The 26431-nt window shown below is 44.8% G+C and overlaps 2 protein-coding genes and 1 long non-coding RNA gene across 3 annotated transcripts in view; 1 reads left to right on the top strand and 2 right to left on the bottom strand.

Annotated features, from left to right (window-relative positions):
• Positions 1-26431, top strand: part of LOC134025040 (uncharacterized) — an 89951-nt gene that overhangs the window by 20912 nt on the left and 42608 nt on the right. The gene's annotated exons all lie outside the window — the stretch shown is intronic.
• LOC134024917 (26S proteasome regulatory subunit 4) lies at positions 1756-6579 on the bottom strand. The gene is made up of 11 exons (XM_062467660.1): positions 6488-6579; positions 5968-6021; positions 5656-5752; positions 5275-5399; positions 4785-4970; positions 4526-4654; positions 4285-4381; positions 3851-4040; positions 3226-3377; positions 2860-3014; positions 1756-2044 (listed from the first exon to the last, which is right to left on the bottom strand). Exons 1-11 carry the CDS (start codon positions 6488-6490, stop codon positions 1910-1912), a joined length of 1323 nt encoding a protein of 440 aa, XP_062323644.1. The 5' UTR covers positions 6491-6579; the 3' UTR covers positions 1756-1909.
• Positions 9366-13313, bottom strand: LOC134024919 (potassium channel subfamily K member 13-like). The gene is made up of 3 exons (XM_062467661.1): positions 12881-13313; positions 10518-11281; positions 9366-10257 (listed from the first exon to the last, which is right to left on the bottom strand). The coding sequence occupies exons 1-3, from the start codon at positions 13215-13217 to the stop codon at positions 10102-10104; spliced, it is 1257 nt and encodes a 418-aa protein (XP_062323645.1). The 5' UTR covers positions 13218-13313; the 3' UTR covers positions 9366-10101.

A 26431-nucleotide genomic window follows, 5' to 3' on the forward strand; every position in this document is an offset into this window, starting at 1 on the left:
AGGCTAGTTCAAATGCTTCTGATATAGGCCTATCTTACTCCGAGCCGTCATCATTACATTCTCATGCACGCGTGTGTCAAACTACTTATCAGACTATCCCTTGAATTGATTGGGCATAGTCTGATAGGAATAGTGTCATTAGAATATTCCTCCTCTGTCCATTCACCAACCAATCTCCACCACAGGCCTACACGCCACGCTTGAATTAATTTAGTTTTTCACTGTTTGCTGAATGTGCTACGATGTGCGAGCTGCGGTTGAAATGCGTGACTGATTTAATAAAGATGCAGTTGATAGTTGTCAAGCAGAGGCTGCGGCAGCATTCTCACTCAAGCCTAAACGGGGGTGCTGCATATGGGCCTTTCTGCTGAGTACAAAGTTACACATGGATTCACATCAAGTGGAATTAAATCAATGTTGCTTTTCTCCAAGTGTCAAACTGCAGCGCCACTGCCTGAGCGGTTTAGCAGGATTAAGCAGCTCGCTATGTTGGAATAAGGGTGTTCTTGAGATAAACCCCACAAGAAATCAAATTCTGGCAGCGGGCAGAAGCTGTTTCATAGCGTTTTCACACAATTTAACCCTCGTGCTGCCTTCGGGTCACATGACCCAAAGGTTCATAACGAACCATCGTTGTGTTTACCCAATTTTACCCAATACAAAAACAAATTAAAATAATTTTCTTTTAACCTTTGCAATGTGGGGGGTCTGAGACAGCCCAACGGTTAAAAGAAAATGCTTCACTTTGTCTTTGTATGCGGTAAATCTGTCGCAATACGACGGTGGGTCACAATGACTGATGGGTCAGAATGACCCGAAGATAACACAAGGGTTAAAGTGCGGATGTCGTTTTTGAGCTTGGAGTGTTGGGCTGGGTTCATATTTGCCCACACGCCTCATTTAATCATCCTTACCCCACACTGATAACTTACGTAAAACGCACTACTATGCACTTATAAGGATAATGAAGAAAAACGTATTTTGAAAAACAAACTCTGCAGTAGGCTACCCCCTGCTGGCAGAGTCGCTAACAGGTCAGCCAAAACTGGCCCGCGATTATTTCATGACTCATGTTGAAAGTGGTGATTTACGTTTAAATGTCCGCAGCGCTAAAACCCCAAACATTAAAAAGTGCCATGAACCTAGCTTCAGAACTAATTAGTAGTGAAGAGCAGGGCCACCTTGCACCAGAACCGAAAGTGCGAGACGTAAATGACCAGAAATCCCGGGGTGACGAACAGATGGAGGTGCTGTTGGCACTTGTAAAGGGACTATGACAAGATGTGAAATCGTTAGGCAACCGTACAACTCTGCAACACGTGCGCAGCGATTTGCTCTCCATGGACGTTATAGCCCCACTGCAAAACCTGGGATCCCAGCAGGGAAGTCGATAACCATGTGAGCCGTGAGAGTTTGTAACCAGCTGGATCTACCGCCGCTCATACCCGGACATAAGTATCCTAATCCAGCAAGGCCTGGGAAAGCCCGGCGCACGCGACGCGAGTAATTTGTTGCACCAGCATGGAGGACGTAGAGAAGTGAATAATTACACATTTGAGAATTGCGTAAAGATTTTCTCGGTTTTGTCTAGTCCTTCTCATGATGAGTAAAACTAAACCGTCTTGACCCTGTCTGGGTCAATAGTTCGTGGTTCATTCTTACATGGCTCAAACACTGATGGATCGACTGAACCACACAGGAAGACTGGTCACATGTCTAATATTAAATAAAACATGGATACATATCAACACATGCTCACAGTACAACGTTTTTTATTCTCATATTAGACGGACCACATGAAACGTAACAAAAGGTGGGAAGTCAAACATTAAGCCATGCACAAAATATATCACAACTCTCAGGGTAGACAAACTGCAGGAGCCTGGCTTCTCTTTCACACAGGGAGGGGTCAGAGGTACAGTCCTTCGGGGGTTCCCTCCTGTTTCTTGTAGAGGACATTCTCCTTGGACTTCTTGAAGTCCTCGTTGGTGACCTTCATCCTGCGCTCTCGGAGGGCCATGAGGCCTGCTTCTGTACAGATAGCCTGGGAGAAGAGGACAGGAACCAGAGGAGAGGAAGACAAGAGAGGAGAGGGAACAGGTAGACAGAAAGAGCAAGGAAGAGAGGATGAGGCAGGAAGAGCCAAGAAGAGAGGAGAGGAAAAGAAGAGAGGAAGACCGAGGAAGAGTGAAAGAACCAGAAAGAGAAAAGAATAAGGAAGAAAGAGAGATAAAAGAAGACAGAGAGCGAGAGCGAGGTATAGGTTATTATGTTGAGGTGAAATAAAACAAGGCTTCACTGTGAAACTACAATGCTGGACACTCTTGCCAAGCAGTCTGGGATGGGTGTAGTTTAGTGGTAGAGGACTTCACTGCAGATTAAGAGGCCGCAGGCATAACTCCAACCCTGGCCTTGCTAAGGATAAAAAAAGCATCTTCTCAATAAAACGCTCTGGGGCTCCAGCATGCTGCCGGGCACTGCCACTAGAGGGCAGCACAGCTGTATCAGAGCATGTACTGGGGACCCCATCCCTGCAGATGAAGCTTTATGACATAAAGGGGGTATGGAAAATGTTCCGTTTGATGATGTTAGGGTAGCGCACATGAAACACATCATGATTAGAGGGCTGACGTGGATGTTCTCAGAATGCAAAGGAACAGACATGCTACTTATGGGTACAGCTCAGTGGCAGAGCATATGCCTACAGAACAAGGAAGTTCAGATCTCTGTGTACGTCGCTTTGGAAAAAAAGGGTCTACTAAGTAAATATATGATATGACATCCAATGCATTAACCCCTACAGTAAGCTAGAGCACAACACATTGGGAACTCCTTGCTCGGCTGCAGACTGGCGCGCACCTTGATGTCGGCTCCGGAGAGATCGTCTTTGGCCAGGATGAGCTCGTCCAGGGTGACGTCGTCGGCCACAGTCATCCTGCTGGTGTGGATCTGGAAGATCCTCCGCTTGGTCTTCTCATCAGGCAGGGGGAACTCGATCTTTCTGTCGATTCTCCCTGAATTACAAATATGGATTTGCAACAGAAAGTTGCCGGAGGGAGAGAGAGAGGGAGGGAGAGAGACGGGGTGGAAGGAAGGAAGGAAGGAAGGAAGGAAGAGAAAAAGAGCGTGAGAAAGAGCACAAGAGCCAGGGAGAGAGAGGAGGAGAGTTTGTTTGTGCGAGTGAGCGGAAGGAATGTGTGTTGTGTGTGTGTTTTCTATCCTCACCAGGTCTAATAAGTGCAGGGTCCAGGGTCTCTATCCTGTTGGTGGCCATGATGACCTTGACGTCCCCCCTGGAGTCAAAACCATCCAGCTGGTTAAGCAGCTCCAGCATGGTTCTCTGAATCTCCCTTTCTCCTCCAGAGTTAGAGTCGTATCTAAGGCAGAGACATCGTATTCATTCAGCAAATGCCTTTATCCACAACGATATTCAAACAACGCATACAGAAAGTAGGCTGCAGCAGCAGATCATGGATCTCAGAAGTGAACAACCAGCTTAGAGCAGACACAGCCCCACAGACACAGCCCCACAGACACAGCCCCACAGCATCTACAGTGCTGGGAAACTTTCTCCTCATGTTTTCTCTCTGACTTGCAGCATCCCAAGCCTGTCTTACACGTATTCATACACTAACTCACAGTCACCTGACGGTACCAACTAATTAACGCCGAGACACATGGTGTTGCTAGCACCATGCCTTCATACCGAGTCATCAGACACATTCAAGTAAACGCACGCATTCACACACTCCCTTACATACATCTCTCCACCCCACACACACACACTCCCAGATACGATACACACTTACTAACCCACACACCCCAACACCCAACACCCACACACTCCCACCTTTTGGTTCCGATGGCGTCAATCTCGTCTATGAAGACGATGGAGGGCGCGTGCTCCTCGGCCACCCTGAACAGCTCCCTCACAAGCTTGGGCCCATCCCCCAGATACTTCTGGATGAGCTCTGAACCCACCACACGCAGGAACGTAGCCGACGTCTGGTTGGCCACCGCCTTGGCCAGTAGGGTCTTACCTGGAGGGGGGGGGGGGGGGGGGAGCAATCAGTAAGAGATCATAATGATTCCTATGTGTCCTTATATTTATTTTAAACAAATCCTCAGTATTTATTTGTGTATTATAGGATGGGTTTAGCTCAGTGGAAGAGTTCAGGAGGCAGAAGGCTTTGGGTGAAAGTGTCTGCTTAAAGAAGATGAAGCCAAGAATCTGCTAAATGAATCCAGCCTCCGTGCGCTTGCTGTCCCTGGGGTCTAACCCACCTGTGCCTGGGGCTCCGTACAGGATGACTCCCTTGGGCGGCTTGATGCCCATCTCCTCATAATACTCTGGGTGTGTCAGAGGTAGCTCCACAGACTCCTGCACACAAACACCACAGAAGAAGACAAGGCTTAAAGACACAATAAAAACAACCCGTAGCGTAGCCAAGTAATCCCGTCGCGATCGAGCGAGTGGATTCCTGTCAGATGCAGAATGCGTGAAAGGCCGGTCTGTGATCTGAACCTTGATCTCCTGGATCTGGTTGTCCAGCCCTCCGATGTCAGCGTAGGTTTCCTGAGGGGCCTTCTCCACCTTCATCACCGTCACCAGGGGGTCCGTGTCATCCATCAGCACCCCGATCACAGCGTGGACCTGCAGAATGGAGAAGCAGCAGGATGTGGCTCTCTCGGGGGTCTAGGGACGGGGGGGGGGGGGGGGGGTCTGCAGGGAGACTGCAGGAGCTGGGACTCTGGTTCCAGAGGAATCTGTTGTTGTTGTTTACCTTGTGGTTGAGGAGGACAGAGCAGCCAGGCTCCAGCAGGTCCTTGTCCACAAAGGAGAGGATGCTGACGTAGTGCTCCGAGCCCACCGAGGTGGACACGATGGCGTGGTTGTCATCGATGATCTCCTCCAGGGTTCCCACCGACATGGGGGTCCCTCGCAGGTCGTCCACCTTTGACCTTTCCTCCTGGGGGAAGAAACCCATCGTGATCTGGGTGAAAATCCCTCCGTACCAAAATCTTCCAGAAATTAACCAAGTCAAGCAAACCTTTAAGTGGAGAAAACACCAACCCAACAGCCAAATGCTGTAATGAAACGGTGTCAGTATTGTGTGAGTACAGTGTCAGTACTGTGTGAGTACAGTGTCAGTATTGTGAGATTGCTGTGTCAGCAATGTGAGAGTACTGTGTGAGTACTGTGTGAGTAATGTGAGAGTACTGTGTGAGTACTGCATCAGTATTGTGACAGTACTGTGTCAGTAGCAGGCCTACCTCTTGTTTCTCCTCTAGAGGCTTCATCTGCTCCTGGTTCCTGATGAACTCCTCCTCCATGAGGAGGTAGTCCTTGATCCTCTCCTGCTTCAGAAGCTTCAGCCGACACTGCGTGTGTGGGGTGACTGGAGACGCAAACACACACACAGTTACAGTCATATCACCAGATAACGTAAGTGGAAGAACTATTAAAAAGGTTCAAACAAAATGTGTTAAGAATATTAATTATGTCCGTATAAAACCTGCTGATAGTAGTGATGAGAAGGAGAGAGAGGGCGAGAGAGAGGGGTAGGGAGTGAGGAGAGAGAGAGAGGGAGGGGTAGGGAGAGTGGGGAGAGAGAGAGAGAGAGAGGGAGAGAGGTGTTGGCTGGGCTGGGCTACCTAAAGGCAGCTTGCTGGCTGCATCTGGTCCCTTGGTTCTTTTCTTCTTCTTGCCAACTCTGGTGGGAATGGGAGGCTCATACTTCTTCTTCTTGTCCTGACAACCCAAGATAATATGATAAATCAGGCAATAGCTATTTTTGTATGTTGTGGTTCCATAATTGTCCAGAAATGTAATGGTGCAGATTACCTTGGATTACAATGATTTGTGTAGATGAAGTACATTTAATATTTGCGTGCCACTCCTATTACTGAATCCCACACCAGGAGGGTAACCCTGACCCTGGGACTTCGCTCTCTCCGGCCACTTACCTTATCATCCTTCTTGCCCCCTCCAGGACCATGGCCTCCGCTCTGGCTTTGACCCTGAATTAACAGACAAGTCCTTTAGAAACGACACTTACACGTTCATCGCTGTGTTCACGCAATCTCCCGACAACTATCATCTACAGGTAGCTAGCTATTTCCTCTTCTACCTATCCTGGAGCTTTACATGATAAAAACAGCGTGACAATAAATGTAGTCGCCTATCGACGAGTTAGTACAGACGCTAGGAAATTAGAATGTTCTAATGTAAAACAACTAGCTCTAAATACTCCCAACAACGGGTGTCAGTTATGTGCTGTATGACTAGCTAGCTAGTGCTAGCTGTTGTTGGCTAACATGATCTGTCCGTCTGACAATATTCAATGTCTAGAAGTATTGTGTCTCAGAGTCAAGCAAATTGATCAAATTTGATTCAAAAATGCCAATATCGCAGTGAATTATCAGGCCATTTCGCAAAGTATTTTAAGAAAACATAAGTAAGAAATAAATTTGCTTGCTCACTCACCATTGTTGCTGTCTCACTAAAGTGACGTATTTCTACGGCAAGTCTTGAAGGACAAATTGTCAGGCGAATGCCCTAAACCTAATTTAGGAAGTAATTAAGTCAACTAGATGAGATCAATGACTGTAAAAAGAATGAGATCAACAACATGCTTCAGTAAGATAGCAATTTACCACAGACATTCCATTGTTGTAAACATACCTTTATTATATTAAGGTATTCAAAAATAACGCCATGTTAAAGTGTTAATTAAATCCATTATCTACTATCCGAACATCGGTTCAAGCTGATAAAGATTAAGGCAGTTTACAGTTGGCTATACTTTGCAATACAATATTTTCAAGCTGTGTTTCGTGGGTGGATATACTCAAGAGGCAACTATTGAGTGTGTCTCCCCATATCACGATCAAAGCTCATTCAAGGCAGAAAATTCATTTCACACCGTAGGCTACCCTCTGAAGAGTGATTAACCCACTTAGTGTAGTTTTTTTTCATTTGTATAACTGAGATGTGTACTTGTGGTTTAATGGTCAGTGACATAGTCTACCAAACAGTGCCAGTTACCTCTTTCCTTTTGATTTATAGATTTACATTTATATTACTGTTTTGTTAGCACTCTTCTAGCCAAAGCAACCTACAAATACTCAAATTGCATCGTAAATATTTTGATGTGTTGTACCTGCCTATTTTGGCGGTAAAATGGATTTTCAGCATATAAACATCTAATCCCTAGTTGTTACATTAAAGTTTTATGTTTTAAAAACAGAGCTTGGATATTACGTATTGGAGATGTAATAACTCCTCTCCGGCTGCGGTCCTCACAGGTTGACTGACATGCAACGAGGATCTCCAGTAACCTATAGGCCTTCTATCATTTTCTCTCAATTCTCCACAAGGCGGCAAACGCATCCCTCGGCTATAACGCAAAGAATATCGTGCATCTTCTCTCTTTACTATCCCAATTGGGAAAAGGAAAAGTGGGTGGCCGTAACAACGAGCCATTGTGATTTTTCTGAAGCAGTCCAACAAAGTATTCTGACTCACTTTCTAACACCTCCAGCAAGAACCAGAGACATGCGAGGAAGAGAGAGGGGAGGTTTAGAAAGATGGAAAGAGAGAGAGAGAGAGTAAAAGAGTGGGTGTGAGAGAGAGAGAGAGAGAGAGAGAGAGAGAGAGAGAGAGAGAAGCTGCTGAGATCCCCTGGTGAGTGTATAGAACATGTGTGTGTGCTTACATGTAACAAGAGTTGGGGCAGATAGACAAGGAGAGAGATGGGGTATGAGAGAGATATCAGAGCGTTCAGCTGTTGGTGTCCAGGGACATCCAACACCAAATTATTATTCTGTAAGCAGATGGCTGGTCTGTGACCACTGTTTCTGCAGTGTGATTTTCATCACAGTGGCATGTATTTTTACATACATATTCAACATGTTTACAAATTTATCATCTAGCACACTCAAAGATCTGTCACAGAGGACACTGTTTGGGTTGCTGTGTTAGGTATGTTGGGGATTTATTGGATAGATATTGCTCAGTGGCAAAGCATTTGACTGCAGACCAAGTGCAGGTTCAACAACTTCCTATGTTGCTTTGGATGAAAGCGTCAGCTAAATAACTCATTGTTGTTAAAGATGTGCACTGGTCTGGCAAATACCTACATGTTGTTGTTTTATAAAGAATTGGCTCTCTGTTTGACTGCTAAAGAATGTGCAACAATTCAGACAAGATAAATCTAGATTTATTCATCTTTTAGACAGTTCTACACTTTTGGTGAATCTCAGAAGTATAGTCATCTAATAATGTGCATTCATCACTTTGAATGGATGTCAATAGTAATCAGCAAAAAATATTTCAAGCAGAATTTAAACGTTTGCTCAGTGTGGTAACAATTTGAAAATGTCATATTCATTTTCCATTTCATACAAAAATACAGGAAGATGTTCATCTGCTGGATTAAACTACAGAAGATCACTCACACTTTGTTGAAGATCTGTAATGCTTCTTGCTAAGAAACAGTATCCTGGAGATGAAAGCCGTATCTAAAACTAAGAGGCCCATAATTTTATTATATAGATGATAGGTTGTGCTCACTGGTAGAGCATCTGACTGCAGTATGAAGGATGCAGGATGAGGTTCAAATACTCCCTTGTACGTCGCTTTGGATAACATTCTAAATTAAATCATTGTTATGTATCGTATCTGGGACTAATAACCGTGGGGACTGGGGAGGGCATGACCAGTTCGATATCCGGTCTGCTAAAGCAGTTCACACCAGGCACTGAATCTCAGTGACATCACTGCCGGTGCCAGGAGGAGTGGAACCCTGTAATTTGAGCTTCTCCAAAGTGTTTTCAAAGAGTGCAAAGAGGCGTACATTATCTCCCCAGCCCCATGCATATTATAGCAGCTTCTCCAAACACTTTCTCAGCTTGTCTCTGCTGGCAGCTGTGGCTCGGCGCACGCACCTTTCACTGACTTGTCTGTCAGAGTCTCCATTCCCAGTTTCCACAGGAGAACAGGAACATAACACCTCTTTGAAACCACCAAGGTGCAAACACCAGATATAGCCTTGTTTGACTGCATCACCGCATTGTAAAAAAAACTTTGCAGAGCAGATGCAGAGCAGATGTGGACAAAAGAGAGGTGTTTCAAATGTAAATTTGGCCTAACGTATTCTACAATGCATTGGTTGGATAATATTCACCACAATATTCAACCGTCTCTCTAGTAATAGCCTCACATTCTAAAACTGTGTATGCGTTCTCAGATTTGTTACGCGTCTCTGCTGTTGTTGTCTGGTCGCAGCTGGAGCTATGAAAAAGAGAATCCATTAGAGCCGACAAGCATAATGAGCTTATTTAGCCGACTTCATCGGTCTAATCATACTCTTGTATTCACTGTATGTCTCATTCAGACATCTACGGTGACAAATTATGTAAGTATGTCAGGAAATTTCTCTAGACACTGCGAGTGCATCATAAACACCTCAGTGAAGCATTCATTGTCTCTCTCTCTAGGTTTTCACTCAAACCTCAATTAAGCAAGCAGGATTCTGTTAATTAGCCGGCTGTAAGATAAATCAAGTTAGTTACAGCTGGAGCAACAAAAAAAAAAACAGTTTGGTAGCTCTCCACTCTATCCTCTCGGGACAACATTCTCCAACTGTCTCTCCTGACAGGGGTTAGCGAAGAGGTCAGATTTAAAACACATGCGACTGCTACCGTGATGAGTTCCATACAGCAGGGAAAACGTTGGTTGGTAACCCTCAACGACAGATCCTTGGGGCAGTTTCCATCACCATGGAAACTGATTCTGAAGTTCAGCATTTCAGTACAGTCATGTAGACCAGATGTGTTTCCAGCAACCCTGAAAGCATTACAGTTTTCATGGTCTGTCAGAAGCCTGGTTGGTCTCCTAGTGATGAACTCTACAGTATGGTAGTTCTATTCCCACGGGATGTCTTCCTGGAGATAGACAACTTGATGGAGCTGTGACACTGTGTAACCGTCTACATGTTTAATACAGGATGTTTCAAATGATGATATCTTTCTCTCTCTCTCTGAGAGACGGGAGGACATCTCCTTTTCATCTGACCCCCCACCATGTCTTTTCCAGATCTATCTGTCCACACTGGTCTCGGCCAGGCGATTGTTCATGATGCCCAGTGCACCCACGCCGCCAGAGAAGCCGTTATGGCGGGAACAGGAGCCTGGTTGACGAGGATGCCCGTTAGCCATCTCTGATAGCTGCTTCTGCATGATGGCTAGGTTCACCTGAAAGGAACGAGGAGGAGCGAAGAGTAATTACAGGAACTCCACACAGATGGGGATGACTCAGATATTCTTTTGACCTAATCTTCTAAAAGTGATAACGCAGGTACTTTTTCACCGAATAGTTAAAAAATGTATTTAAGTACTGTACACACATCTCTCACACCCAAATACTGTTAGAAGTTAACACTTCTGATCCTTGATTTAGAATGAATAAAAAACGTCAAACACGTTAGTTTCGTTCACGCTTTCCTTCCTCTTACCTTGTTGGCTGCCAGGAAATCCCTCATGGAGATCATCTCCCCAGACATCCTCCTCCCGTCCACCTCGCTCTCGTTCACCGCGTCCGTCTCAATGGAGAGATCCCGGTGCATGCGCGGGTGCCCGGGCCCCACCACGTTCCTGCGGGGATTCCGCTGGTGTTTCTGCCCCCCCCCCCCCCTCCCCGGACAGTAACTGCAGGGTGCCTCCAGCCTCCTCAGCAGCCAGTTGAGCACCTGCTTGATGACAATGGAGATGACGTTGAAGAGCGAGTAGATGCAGCACACTCCCGTCAGGATGAACAGGAAGTTCCCCAGGTGATAGGCCGTAGACGAGCTCTCGTACACAGCCTTCTGGCTGCTCACCATATCCCCGAAACCGATGGTGCTGAAGGCCACAAAGCAGAAGTAGAGCGAGTCCAGGTAGCCCCAGCCCTCCACCGCTGAGTACATGGCCGAGGCACAGCAGGAGACCAAGATGGCCGCCGCGCCCAGGATCAGCATCACGCAGTAGACCGAGGGCTTCCAGCCGGCTAGGCCCTCGCCCCGGCTGCCTCCGCAGCCCTCGGAGAGTCGCCGGCTCCTTGGGGGGAGCACGGCGATGCGCCGACGCCGCTGGTGGCAGAACTTGAGGACGTAGGCGATGACAGTGATGACACGTTCCAGGAAGAGGTTGAAGAAGAGGATGGTGGAGGCACAGCCGACAAGGCCGTAGAAGATCAGGAAAACTTTGCCCCCGATGGTTGCTGGCGTGGTCATCCCGAAGCCTGTGCACACACACAAATATACACACACATGTACACACACCCACATACGCATACACGCACACACAGACACACGCATCCACACACATCATTTTGACTTATTATGGTTTGTACTGACATGCAGTACAGACGTGTTCCCCTGCACGCTCTCACAGACCATCCCCATGCTCTGGGTGAACTGGCAGCGTGCAGCTGTGTGTGTACAGTATGTACCTGCTACTGGACTCAACCTCATGCAGAGGGTGGACTGTGACAGCTTGCAGCTGTGATTGCTCTCAAGAAAGGGAACTGATGGTTCCAATTCTGATGCTTATAATTGCTTCTTAATAAGCAGCATGTGCACCTTTCCCCAGAGCACAGAGCACAGTTCTTCAGAAACATCCTCATCATCTTTGCACGCCCACTGCACTCTCCCTGATCTGGGTTGCTATTGGTGACGGTTTCCAGTTATCCTGACGCCTCCCCCCAACTCTCCCTTTGTCTATATCTCCCATTTCTCTTTTCATGTCTGATGCTTTCTCCATCAGCCCCTACCTACGTGTAAAGAGAAATGTTTTTTCCAGCTCGTTGACTCGTGGATCAATGCAATCCTGTCCGAAGCATAGATTGTTTTTGTTTCAAGCGACGGAGTGTTGTATCTCAACCATTTAAGAAGATTGAGATGTAACGTGACGTAAACTACACCTACAGTACGTTCCCAGTCAATTCCTCTTCCAACCAGCAGTGACATCATCTCACCTCTGCACCTTATAGGTTAAGGTACACAATTTTCATCTAGAACATTTGAGAAGTTCCTCCACTAAGAATTTGGCCTAGGTTTCGGTTTTTCATTTTGTGGTCTCTTGGTGCGAGTGGAAGTCCATAGATAAAGACTGATGAAGGCCATTGACTATAAGCTGCTAGATGTTCTGTAACACTCTTTCACTGCTCATTTAACATTGTCTACTCTGGCGTGAAAGGCCTCTTTGCCTCTGCACACCCCCTCCCGTCCTCCTCCAAGTCTCTCAATTCACTGTCTATCCTTTAGGTTTCATGTACCTTTCCCAAAAGGTAAATAAATACCAAATATGCACTTTTGAACTTTGATCTTCTGTTGAAGGCCTACTTTCTATAAACAATATTTGTAAATCTCTTTGGACAAACGCGTCTTGAAATGAAATGAAATGTAAAATGTTCCCAACACCTACGGGAAAATAAGCTCTATAGGCCTACACACTCACTACAGAGCTACGTTCACCACGGGTGTGGTAAAAACACATTGGAACCGTGCTACTTGGCGATAAAAGATGCAATAGTCACCAGTCACCAAAACTGAAGTTCAGCCACAGCAGGTTTCAAACTGACTGACTATTCAAGAGAAGAGTTTCCTTCTAGCAAAATTAGTCATTCTGGCGCGAGCCTAATTGTGGAGGGTGTCACTCAGAACGTTCAGCACTTGACCTTATAATTTCAATTGCATGGACAAGCTTCTGAGTTCATAAATCAAACTTTATATCAAACACATGATATGCATGATTTTAAAATAATACCAACGGTACTGTGTTGATCAATAGGCTAGACTCTGATACACGATGATGCAGACTACCCTTCAAATAATCTCACCAATGGTTGAAACAACGGTCCCCACGAAGTAAAACGCCCCGGGGAAGTCCCAACGAGGTCGGATAGCGTCCACACGAATGCCGGCCATATTCGCTTCCTCGTAGTTTTTGAGGAAGTTGTTCAACTCTTTCTTACTCAGGTTGTAGGTTTGACTGAAATGTTCAAACCTTTGCTCCCATCGTTCTTTTGCCTCCCGCTCTTTGGGCTGCTCCAGAGCTGAGAAGACAGCGGCCCCGCAGAGGAGGTAGAGGATTATGAACAACGCTAACATCAGGAACCGAGCGTTGTCTTCATTCAGTGGACCGATGCCGCAGCCGCAGCCGCTCCGGCAAGCCATTATCTTGTCACCAGTGAACAGGTGTGATGTACCCGCGGCATGGTTTCATGTTCAGCACACACTCTTCATTATCCATCCCTCGCTTTTGAGGATGATAACGAGCCAATTCATGACAGAAACTCCTGTGCCGTGGAAAGCAAGTTTAGCGACCTCGCGGAGACTGTGCACCTGTCACTTTGCAATTAGCATACTGCTCCGAATGAGAGCAAAAGCCTGTTTTACAGAATCATCTGACTGATCCACGATGTTTTTTTCAAAAGCCGCAACACTGCCGTCGCATAATTTAACCAAATGTTAACATCCTCTTTAGAAAAGAGACAGGCGCCTGTTTGCGCAGTTCAATAAGTTTAGGCTATTTGAAAGCCTACCTCGTCAAAGAAAACAATTAAAAAACAGACTGACAGGTCGTCTTCTGAACAGAAACCTGTGGACAGAGTTTAACGTGCGCACGTTAAAGTCCCTTTCCAGCGTTTCCAAATGCTTTCCTCCCGTTAGCGCTGCTTAAAGACGTCTTCAATGGAGAGGTTCTCCTAGCGATAGCCTTATCTTTGTACACAAATGCCAAGGGCTACCAGCAAGGCAGATGTTATGATCGTCTGCGCACACGGTTAGACGCTGACTCTGACCTCCACCTCGAGAGGCGTCAGGGTGGGGGCTCGAAGTCTGGAACAAGACCGACACCCTTTCCTCCTTCCTAACCACCGGCAGATTCAAGCCAGAGAAGGAGAAACCCTTGGCACGTGGAAATATTCCGACTTTTTTTAAGATCCTGAAAACTATCTAATTCAATGTCTCTTCAGATGGTAATAAAAACCATAAATCAAAATCGCATGTAAACCACCCGGGAGTATGTGAAGTTGCCTAACACTATTCTTTAAATAACAACTAAAGGCTGTTCAGTTGATGAGAAATTAGCAGGACGCTGAACTAAATTAATACTAATAAAGAAGGGCACTATTTCAACTCTTGAAACCATTCTTCTCTACAGCACTAATGCTCCATTGTGTCTTCAGATATGGATCAATATGACATGACCTTTCAAGTCTGGATTGAGGATTCATGCATTTGTTCAGAGATGCCAAGAGACTATGTGAGCAAATGTCACCATGTTGGGAGGGCGAAATGTATTATTCAAAGTCATAGGGAGACAAAGAGAGCTATTCTTATAACTAAATATATGAGTCACATCCATAATTATCTCGTAACAGCTCGCAATCTGTCCTGTTCTACTGTGCGTGTCAATGGAGATCGAATCTTTCAGAATCCCGGAAACCAATATCCCAAAACATTTCAGCTCACCGAATACGAGGTCAGTATTATTCAGAGGGTTGCTCCAGTTTTTACTGACTGATTGCATGGTCAAAAGCAGTCTACGAGCTTTCTGATTGATGTAAGAGATTATAATCCTGTATGGGACATCATGGGGGCAGTCTGGCTAAAGCCAACTAAAATCGAAACACATCAGCACCTTGGACAGCGATTTTCTTAGTAACCGTAGCGGCCAATCACGGACATGTAGGGTCTTTTCTGTATCCATATGATTTCATTCATTTATCTTATTTCTTTGACTATATAAACCTGGCTTTGAGGGTAGCTGCGTGTGACGTTTGTCAAGATGAAAGAAGCGAAAGACTATTTAAGTGAGTGCATTTATTGCGTTTTTTTTTTTAACGTGTAAATCAATGTCAATTTTCTCAATCTGGGTGTCCTTCGGTTTCAGACAGCTCTTCTGGGCTGCTGGCCTCTTGTGTTGCTCCATTACCTTGCAGTCTGTCAAGGTCGCAGCCTTCCAGTCTTACCAGCCACTACAGGCCCGAGGAAACCCACTTCATCCATCTCAGAACAGAACATCCGCCTAGCACACACACACACACGCACACATGCAGACACATACACATGCACACACGTACACACACCACCAGTCACAGCAACAAATGTCACTGATCATGCCACACTACTGTGTGTGTATGTGTGTGTGTGTTTGTGTGTTTGTGTGTGTGTGTGTGTTAGAGTGAATGTGAGTGTCACCACAGACCTTTGAAGTCCACTGTTTTCTAACAGAGGCAATTGTCGAGTGATGAAGCAGTCTCTGCTTCGTAAGCCAACAGGAGGCCGAGGCCTCTGAAGCTGTCTGTCGTCAGAGGAAATAATGAGGGTAGCTGTTAAGAAGGACTGTTGCAATGTGACCCAGAATGACCGGGCTGTCCATGCATTCTGTCCTCTTCAGTCCCTGTCTGTCTAAGACACCACGCTGTCTTTGGGGATGAGTGATGACATCTGGCTTGTCATGGTCAGGTGTGATCGTGTGAGCTTGTTACTAAACCATAACCTCCCCATTGGACATATAGGAGTGATAGGACATGGCAGTTACCAAGCAACACACGCTTCATGCTCTCAAAAGTGCACGTAACCACACTTCTAACAAGTCTGTAAAGAACTTGTCACCGTTTCAGGTTTTAATATGAGCTGGGTGAGAGACAGGGAGAGAGCAAGAGAGAGCGAGAGAGAGAGATTTTTAGAATAAAGCAAAATAAAATGAAAATTGTGGTACTTCAAGTATAAGATTAAATGAATGAAAAGATACATGGTCATACAGCTTTGGCTGGCTATGTTCATGACAATTCACAGTCTTTCATAATTAGTGGCATAACCTCATCATAACCAGGGTCTGTTTCAGCGTTCATGGCTGGAAATTACATTTCAGAGCCACAGGCATGGGTCCTGTTATGGGATTCTCATCATGCAAAATGAAAAGAAGTGCCATCTCATTGTGACACCCTCACTCTCAGGCATCACACAACACAAATCTCCTGGATGCATTCTGACAGTGAGAATTGGCTGTGATGAGACAATTACAAATTCATGAGAAATCAGTGAGATGAAAGGTTTTCAAGCTTGGCCAAAGTGAACAACCCAAGTAGGTTGATTCTAATGTATCTAATTTATTACCATCATTTTCTCAGGCAAAGTTTAAGACCTCACCAGAGGAAATGGTTGTGTAATCAGTGCTCTGTTCTTCAATGGACTGTTCTTCAATGCCCTTGAGATGAATTTGTGAGATGGAGGGGGTTTCTGTGCCAGTTCAAACTGACCTACATTCACTATCACACAAAGTAAACCACTTACACACAATGATTTGTGCAGTATAACAAGTTGACTTCATGGTATTGTTATCTTTCCATTTTCAGATTGGTATTGTTCCTTTGACGTTTCCAGTGCAATTCCGACCTACTAATGATTCATTTATTTTGTGTACGTCTGCCTTCAGAGTGTACCCTCCAGTTCAGGGAACAACCAATGAGAGAAGCCCAAAGTGATGACACGGCTGAATTGAGTCATTCGTATGGATTTGACATGCATGCTGGAAAATAGCTTGTCAACAATTATGTGCTGCTTAACTTAATTAAATTACATGTTGTTTGGCAGCTCTGTCATTTACTCAGGCAGTGCTGAAGTGTAATTACAAACCCACATTTCTATCAGATTTTTTTTATGAACATTTTGGGGCCTCGTCAAACGCTCAAAGTAATACATACACAGCTAATTATCATACACACCCCTTCCCCGTGATTTACATTTACATGTATTCATTTAGCAGACGCTTTTATCCAAAGCGACTTCCAAGAGAGAGCTTTACAAAAGCGCATAGGTCACTGATCATAACAACGAGATAGCCCCCAAACATTGCGGGTAGCCAAAACATGAAGCATACATTGTGAAAAGCAAATAAGTGCCAATGGGCCGTGATGCGTCAGAGTACCTCGAAACTACACTCATACATCACAAACTTCCTCAAAGGTTGGTGAGTGTGTGTTCTATGTCCGTGGGTGTCTGTGTGTGTGTGTCTGTGTCTGTGTGTGTGTGTGTGTGTGTGTGGAAGGCAAGGTGTGTTTGGAAGGAAGCATCAGGTGGATCACTAAGATCAAGTTTAACATTTGACAAGGCGGTTCAGTAGATAAATATCATCGCCATGGTTTCCTAAAGATTGCTGATTGGGTAGGTCTTATTTCCTAGGAGAAGGTGTTGATGCTGGTAGGTTGGCTGTTGGTTGGCAACAAGGAGAAAGAACAAGCAGAGTTTATGAGAATCTGCTCTAGTTGTGCTTTAAGGCAAGTGACTAATGAAGTGCCAGGGAATCAGATGGCTGAGCGGTGAGGGAGTCTGGCTAGTAATCTGAAGGTTGCCAGTTCGATTCCCAGCCGTGCCAAATGATGTTGTGTCCTTGGGCAAGGCACTTAACCCTACTTGCCTCGGGGGGAATGTCCCTGTACTTACTGTAAGTCGCTCTGGATAAGAGCGTCTGCTAAATGACTAAATGTAAATGTAAGTCACTTAGTAACGAAGCTAACAAAGAAACTATAAAAAAGGATGCTGTCTCATTCTACCTGGGAGATTAAAAAAGGTGATCAAGCCTGAGCAAGCCTGTGTGTATGTAACCCTCAATAGATGACGGCCCACCAGCGCCGCAATGTTTTCGATCTGGCTGGGAACAGCGGTGCATGTAAAGGTGGTGATCCCAGTACGGGGAAGATCGGTACGAATCGTCACTGATGAGCCGCTCGACTACACCGGTTACAGAGAGCATGGGAGTTTACCAATCCACATCGGTTACACTTGCATGGGCGTGTGTGAGAGCATGCATCTCATACAATACAGCAATCATGATAAAAATACAGTTTATTTGTAGTGCGTACTTGATTGTAATTGCAATCTAGGGCACAGCAGGTAGGCTTATAATACATTTTAAAAAGAAAGTACCAGTAACGAAGCAGTCATTTTGCAGGCATGCAGACATACCGGATAAGAGGCATAATAGACCTACAAGAGAAATGTTTTACTTTATTTTGTAGTGTATGATGTCACTGCAGACCAGCATTTGAGATGTATCTACTAACTATAATTCAAGGAATCTGTGTGTGGGGGTGTGTTTTGTTGTTCGATTATCAACAACTGAGCACTGTGTAAAGCTGTATGGTTCCAGCCCAAAAGACGTGCAGTGTTGACTTTTCACGTCAAAGACATAAACATATGTTATGTCTTGTCCTGGCTTGTGCACATCAGGACCAGACACAGTCTCCTTTTTCCGATTGGTCCAGGTCAACTGGACAGGAGTAGCCTATGGCCTCATGTAGACCCTGTGATCTAGGAGTGTGGTCACAGAGAGGCAGCACAAGAATCTCTTGATTCCTCCGAGAGGCAAAGCACCAAAGCCACAAACCAGAGGAGGAGCTGGAACGGTGAAAATGAAACAGATGTAACTTCTTGGCCCGAATGTTGTTAGTGCCAGCAGAATCACATGGCCTGTGCATATTAGCCAGCCGTCAGACCAGGGATCCACCGGCAAATAAACGGATTGTTCCCTCATTAGCGCGACAGAGATGGACCTCCCTCCTTAGCTGGGCGCTGACCATTAGCTCACTTGCAAAGCTGCGCAGCGCGGGGAGCTAAGGAAGCTGGGAGTGCTGGGAAGAGATGGGAGGCAGGCAGAGCAGACCGTGTTCACATCTTTCTGTAGGGGGTCTGTTGCTCAGCTTAGAGAGTTCTTTCTTTCTCCACACCAATCATTCTGATTCGATTTATCCTGTTGTATTTGATGCTTGGAAGTACATGTATTATACTAACTTCAACTTTCCTTACATAAGGTGTAAGACTGATATGCACCTTCACATCTATCTGACTGATACGGAGTAGTGAGTGTTTACATCAGTGCATAACAGGGTAGGCTTCCAAAGAGAAATTCTGTGATGCAAAATAGTGAGTTTCTCAGAAACCCTTCAGTCAAATTAATCATACCTACCTAGAAAAATACCTCAGATAAGGAATCAAATCAAATCAAAGCTCTTTCTTAGACTCCCTTCCTCTCCTCCTTCATCCTCCTGTTCCCCCTCTCTCTCCACCCCTTACAGTCAGATGAAGCCCCGCCACTTCAAGGAGGTGCTGTTCCCATGGCAGCGTGCAGGTCAAGTGTTTGGGTCACATGACCTGGAAAGGGGTGTGGCCTTGTGACTCCTGGTTCATGATGGGGGTGAAAAGCTCTCCAGGGAGTCATGATAAAAACCCTGGTTGGTGTTCCTGTGCTCTGCGGTGATGGGAGGAGGGGCAGTTTGTGGAGGTAAGGAGGGATGGAGAGACAGATGGGAGAGGGGGGAAGGGGTGATAAGGAAGTATTTGAGTTTGAAAGTGTAGCACAGTCCACAGACAAAGCACGGTACCATCACACCTTATCCTACCCCCGACAAGGAAAGGGTCTTCCCCCTTTGTCCTTCTCCCAGAGGAGAAGCTTCAAAGCTTCTGACCCAGCATGGGGTCAGATACAGAGGCCACACGGCCCACAGTATCAGACAAAGGATTTACAAGGAAGAACTTTCTTATGTGGATTTACAAACATATTCTCAAGGACTACATGGCTCATGGACACTATTTCAATGACAGTAGTTGATGTGTTATAATGTGTGTTTTTCCCATTTACTTAGAACGTTGTTTAATTGAGGTTTGATTATAACTTCCCTTCAAGTATAGTTAAGTCAGCCAATCCTGATATCAAAATGAATGTACCATACTAACAAAACCATTTACGAATGTTGTATTGTTATATTCTGAAGTTTGAGCATTCCATGGACAGTTGAAATAACGGAACTCAAAAGGTACAACTACTTCACACCTAGGCAGATCTCAGGACGACGCCCAGGTGGGGGGAAACTGACCAATGAAAGAGGTCACCTTCACGGGGACCCCCCCTTTTCCTTTGGAGTATAAAACCCCCAAACGTACAATCACCCCCGCTTGTTCGTAGGATTAAACTGAAGTGCTAGCTACATTTCTAAACTTTCCTCTCAACCTGCAAATTCACTGAGCGCCCGGAACTTTGGCCAAAGATTCCGTTGTTCTATTTTCGTTGGACGATAACGAAACCATTGACTCTACCTTTCTTCAAACCGACAAAAGTAACTACGATTTGCAATATTTCTTACCTGTGACATATTGGCATGTTGTGATTAAATTGTTGATGTTTGATTATATTTTACAAATGAGTTAGCTTAACCCTTGCTAAGTTTGTTGCCCTTGCTCGTCCATTGTTCCCACAAAGGCCTACCCCTCTCTCCCTCTCTCCCCCCCCCCCTTTACACGCGCTCTACACAGCCATTGTGTTGCTCGCCCTCATTTGCATCCAGCCACTGTACTACTCTGACTAACCCATAACTTATCTGGTATTTGTTCATTATAATTACATTCTCCTAAATAAATCATTGTGTATAATATTCGCGTATCACTCACGTTATCTGATCTGCTCTACTTTCATAGAATTCACGACTCAAGATTAGACTGATTATTACGAAGGCTATTATTTAAATATTATTCAATAAGGTTTCCTCTATCCCTTTAACAATAAGAGGTGGTGCCCACAAGAACTACATACTTTATTATAAATTAAGTATTGCTAATCTTAAACGAGCAAACCCCGCTACATATTGGAGCCCCGTGACAGGCTTTGAAACAGATTGAAATGAGCGATCTATAACGGAGATACATTTTCCGTCTGAAACCCACCCTCCCACCCTTTTGGTTAAATTAACGCTCCGTTGTATTTAACTATTCCCCCAGATAGCTACGGTTTTAAACACTGTTTGAATACTGTGCTGTGTACTCATTGAATTGGCTTTGTCGTGAACAATTGGCTATTTGTGTGTAGCTAACTAGCTTCGGAAAAGCTAGACTTGAGCGGAGGTACGCGCGTGCGCAGTGACACTGCGACCCGTCTCATTTCATCTTGTGAAACAAAGGCAGCGCTTCTACATGAAGGCATAAGATCCTTTTTATAGAGTCACAACACTACTATTTTGGTACCATACACGCTTCGGAAAGGTGTATTATAGTAGTGTTGGCCATTTGGGTTGAGTAAATCAACCAAGCAACTGATAAGTTGCCATTGTCTAGTTAGAGGTAGATAACAGACATTGATCAGTCCAAAAGGACTTTGATTTTGAAGGAGACTACGCAGCTCTCTACATTAAGCTATATGCTTCTACCTTGTTAAACAATTGGTAAATTGATTAACTTAGCTTTTCGGAAAAAGCTTCACTTTGTTTTGCATGTAATTCAACATTAATGTAAACACTCAACCTCTAGAATCAGTAAAGTAACAGTAAAATAATTATTGAGACAGTAGAAGCTGCTTATTTAAGGACCTTTATTGTTGCTTAACCGGAAATAGTTACCTTTCGTGAACAAAGACCTGTAATTTGATTTTCATTCCGCGCACTTAAAAGTGGAAGTTGTCAGAATATCGGCGTTGTTGACCATACTGAACTGTAATCCTATTTATCCCTCATCAATATACAACTTTAACAACAATCGCTAAATAATAATTAAACGTAAAGTGTATTATTTTTAGTTTGCCCACTCTATCTGCGATCAGTCCAAAAGGACTTTTGTTTGGAAGTAGCCGAACAACGCAGCCTGTACTGCCACAATATTGTTAAACAATTCCGAAATTGATAAACTAGCTTTTCGAAAAGAAGCTTCACTGTTTCGCATTCAATTCGAGGTGAATGTAAAACCCTTGCCCAATTTAAAGCTACATTATAGATGCAGCAACAATTTAGTTCATTATCTGTTTGATTCTACAAGCTAAACCGGCTAACTTAATGTGCTATAGTATTTAAATACATTGTACTTTCTCAGTCCAGTTTAGGCTAAAACAAATCAACAGCTACTCAATCTAAATTCTCTAATCGTTTATAGATACTATAACAAGATTACTGAAATTAAGATTTAATATAGGCCTACAAGAATAAATAATTTGTTTGAATCTTTGATCCTAGAAGGTGACTTCAATATTAATTTTAATTTCTGAATATTAATCTCAGTTTTTGATTGTTAATCTTTGAATATTAACTTCTGATTTTAATTTTAGTATTGATTTGGTAAACAATTTTATTTATTTTCTGAATCTTTGATCCTGGATGGTGACTTTAATATTGATTTTAATTTCTGAATATTAATCTCAGTTTTTGATTGTTAATCTTTGAATATTAACTTCTGATTTTAATTTTAATATTAAGTTGGTAAACAAAAAAAAAAAAAAAAGGAAAAGAAAAGTATATATATTGCTGCCAAAAAGAGAACCACTACAAAACTAAAGTGCCTATCAACATTATCACAATAGCATTGTGTTAATAACTTCCAGTAGCCGAACCAAACATGTCTCACCTCACGGAAGCTGAGAAACTGATGGTCTACCTATCCAGGAAAGAAAACCCAGGATATGTGGAAACTCTGACCGGACTACCTTTCGAAGAGATCACCAAGAAGACGCATGAAGTTGTCGCACAAAATGTGGGCCAAATATTGGACAAACCCCAAACCATCAAATGCATATCCAGCCTCGGTCTTAACTATGCTGCACAACTCAGGTTATCAATTGCAGATGTCAAAACACAATGGGCACAAGCTCTTCAAGATCGAGAAGATGCTACCAAGGCGGCACAAAGAGAACAAGAGCACAGGAAACGATTAGAACAGGAAACCAGCAACCTAGCTGGTGAACTGGAAAGAGCTAAGACACAACTAATGGAAAAGGAAATAACCTCCAAAGATGCCCTCAAAGAAAAAGAAAAGGAACAGGACCGACGGGAGCTAATGGAACAAGAAACCAGTGACCTGACTGGAGAACTGGATAGAGCTAGACAACAGCTAAGGGAACAGAAAACAACCCTCAGGGATGCCCTCAAGGCGAAAGAAACTGAACAAGATATCCGGGAAACACTTCAACAAGAGAACAAGGAACTCGCCACGGAACTGGGAGACCTAAAAGAAGAAATGCAGGGGGTTCAAGAAAGCAAAAAGGACTCAACCGCCCTCATGGAAAACACAATTAAGATGTTGGATGAAGCTAAAGAAGAATTGCACACTCTCTACACAAAATTCCAACACCTGGACCAAGATCTCTCACACATCACAGCTGACAGGGAGACAATGAAGGAGGAGTTACAGGAAACAAGAACTGAACTGCTATCTACCATTCGTAAGCTGAACAAGGCGAACGCCACAATCCAGTCCACAGAAGACCCCAACACCAACCGAAGGTGGGGAAGAGACGACAGAGAAGTAGATCGGCATTCAAGAAACCAAAACCCAAGACAGCTGCAATCACCTGAAGCACCGCTCCACTCAGAATACGAAACAAGAAGACCATATAGGGATACATCCCCTCCCAGCCAATCTCTGTACCAAGCTGACACGAATCCACGAAGAACGAGGGGAACAGAAGATGTGGAACAGCAGAGCAGAAGACTGTATGACCAGAAAATGGAGCAACAATTCCAACCTGAACGTCGCGGTCAAACCACCGCCCCGAACAGATGGAATGATGAGGAACTCTCAAGCCCAGCCCAACAACAGAATGCAAGGAAATCGCATGTACTGCAATCAGCAGTGTCACTAGATCTGCTATTGAAAATTAGCAGGAACATAGAGAAGTTCGATCCAGACAATCCCACTCAGAGCATTGAGATGTATCTAGAACAACTGAACTCTAATCTCGAACGCCTGCCTACAGCTACAGACGCGGACAAGCTGTACCTGTTGAAGAACACCTCTTCCAGCTCAATCAGAGCCCTGCTTGACAGGCAACCTGCTGGAGAACGCCACAGCTATGACATGGCTTGCCGGACCCTCAAGGCTTGGCACTCAGAAAGTAAAGGCTCCTGCTGCACTATCGCCCTGCACACAAAACAAAAGGCCAACGAAAACCCAAAGACATTCTATGAGAGGCTCCGGAAAGCCTATTTTGCAACAGAAAACCAACCCGGAGGAGAAGAAACTCCCATGTTCAAGTCAGTGTTCATCAACAACCTCTCCCAATCCATAAAACCCTTCATGACGACCTTCGCGAACCAGGAAACCATGACGGCTCTGCAGCTGAGGGACATGGCATATAAATCATGGGCGAACAACAACCGAGCTCCAGACTCAAACGTCTATGCGGTGGAATCAGATTCACACCTACAACTGGAAGGAAGAGAACTCCAGAGACCCTATGAACCCAGACCCGCCTACAAGCAACATTCCTATAAAACACGAAACCACTCAACAAGACCCACACCGTACCAAAACGAACACAACAGCCCTGGACGACATCCGTCAGAACCAGCATGACTAGAAGGCCCCAACACGGAAAACACACCTCAAATGCTCCCCATTGGATGGAAGAAAAGGAAGAAGACCCAAAAACACCACAAACCCACAAGAAGACGACCTCCAGAAACAACAACACACAAACAAGCCCCACAGTTACACACATTTCTGGGTGAGCTTTCCAGAAAAGGAAGAGCTAACCGAAGCTATGTCCCCATCACACTTGAAGATGAAGTGCCCTGCGAAGGATTGCTGGACACGGGTGCAGAAATCTGCCTGATTGCACCCACCTTGGCCGCTCAGCTAAAAGGAATAGCCAGGTCAAACAGAAGATGGATTAAAAGTGAAGATAGTGAATTCAACATCACAAGCTTCACCCAAAACAAAGCTCCAGTCACAGAGACGCTGTACTTGAAGCTAACGTTTGGGGAAATGTCCCTAATCCACCCCATCCATGTCTCACCGCTTGAGACCGAAAAGCTGCTGATTGGACACGATCTACTCAACAGACTGGAACCCCTCATTGACTTCAAACGAAACCAGATGTGGACAAACGTCGAGAAGCCCTATCCACTGCCTCACCCTGAAGCCCAGAACACAGTCTTCACAGTGGAAGGGGGGGGAGATTCCACGTCTGATCCACATCTCTCAGAAGAGGACCGAATCCATGAGTTAGATGGCCGCTCCAGACCGCCCCAGAGCTACGCCACTCACCCATCAAGACACAAGATTCAAACAAAATCAACACAACGCCATGACCGTCGGGTGCCATCAGAAACCCACCTGCGACGAGAAGCATCACAGGTCCAAAAGAAGTCATATGATGCCAACTGGATGAGAGTGCAGAAAGTAGGAAGACCTACTATGGCCACCAAGCATCCCAGAAGAAGCACCCCAGCTGCAACAAGCTGGCACAACCCCCGGAAGAAACCATCACTACTCGCGGGGACAACAGGCCATGCACAGAGGCCTGGCCTGGCCTTATACCAGCAACCTGACCCTGTCAAACTGCTGACGAAACAAGTGCACAACAGGTGCCTTAGCCAAAATGCCTCAAAGTTCAAGAATGAATGTTCCTTTGGCCCTTGTGTTATCTTCGGGTCATTCTGACCCATCAGTCATTGTGACCCACCGTCGTATTGCGACGGATTTACCGCATACAAGGACAAAGTGAAGCATTTTCTTTTAACAGCTAGGCTGTCTCAGACCCCCCACATTGCAAAGGTTAGAAGAGAATTATTTTAATTTGTTTTTGTATTGGGTAAAATTGGGTAAACACAACGATGGTTCGTTATGAACCTTTGGGTCATGTGACCCGAGGGCAGCACGAGGGTTAAACCAAAAATAATAGGAAAATACTGTCATGAGACAAATATGGCTCCACCAATCTATCAAATTTTTTAATCTGTTACCAGAAAACCCAACATGAATGACCTTGAGGTACTGTCAAAATAATAGGCTACAACGCCTCATAACCAAACTACCCTGGCCCCTGACAAATGAGGTTTATGACTCCAGGAAGTCAAAGCCCACTCCCACTCCTATCATTTTATTTTATTTTAATCTTTCTCCTTTCTTTCCCTTTCCTTTTTCCTTTTATTTCCTTTCATTTTTAGGCATAGAACCTTAGCCCAGAGAAACTTAGTAATAGGACCCAAGTTAGCCCCATTGATTCCTACATTGTTTAGAGCCCACTCATGCCAATGTGTCCAGTAGAAATGCTATCGTACTGTCGTGTTTGTCTGTTCTCTGCTCTTCTTACGTGCCAACAGCCCGACGACGTCGAATCATCGGACGTTGCCAGCAGGGGGATATGTAGCACAGTCCACAGACAAAGCACGGTACCATCACACCTTATCCTACCCCCGACAAGGAAAGGGTCTTCCCCCTTTGTCCTTCTCCCAGAGGAGAAGCTTCAAAGCTTCTGACCCAGCATGGGGTCAGATACAGAGGCCACACGGCCCACAGTATCAGACAAAGGATTTACAAGGAAGAACTTTCTTATGTGGATTTACAAACATATTCTCAAGGACTACATGGCTCATGGACACTATTTCAATGACAGTAGTTGATGTGTT

The sequence above is a fragment of the Osmerus eperlanus genome, chromosome 8 (genome assembly GCF_963692335.1).
Source record: "Osmerus eperlanus chromosome 8, fOsmEpe2.1, whole genome shotgun sequence".
NCBI lineage: Eukaryota > Metazoa > Chordata > Actinopteri > Osmeriformes > Osmeridae > Osmerus > Osmerus eperlanus.

Excerpts from the sequence above, each read along its gene's own strand:
- LOC134024917 (XM_062467660.1), bottom strand. Across the intron at positions 4,041-4,284 it reads GTACGGAGCCCCAGGCACAG|GTAAGACCCTACTGGCCAAG; the intron begins GTGGGTTAGACC and ends CCCCCCCTCCAG. Across the intron at positions 3,378-3,850 it reads GACGCCATCGGAACCAAAAG|ATACGACTCTAACTCTGGAG; the intron begins GTGGGAGTGTGT and ends TCTCTGCCTTAG.
- LOC134024919 (XM_062467661.1), bottom strand. The coding sequence starts at position 13,217 with ATGGCTTGCCGGAGCGGCTGCGGCTGCGGCATCGGTCCACTGAATGAA. Across the intron at positions 11,282-12,880 it reads GACCGTTGTTTCAACCATTG|GCTTCGGGATGACCACGCCA; the intron begins GTGAGATTATTT and ends GTGTGTGCACAG. Across the intron at positions 10,258-10,517 it reads ATTTCCTGGCAGCCAACAAG|GTGAACCTAGCCATCATGCA; the intron begins GTAAGAGGAAGG and ends CGTTCCTTTCAG.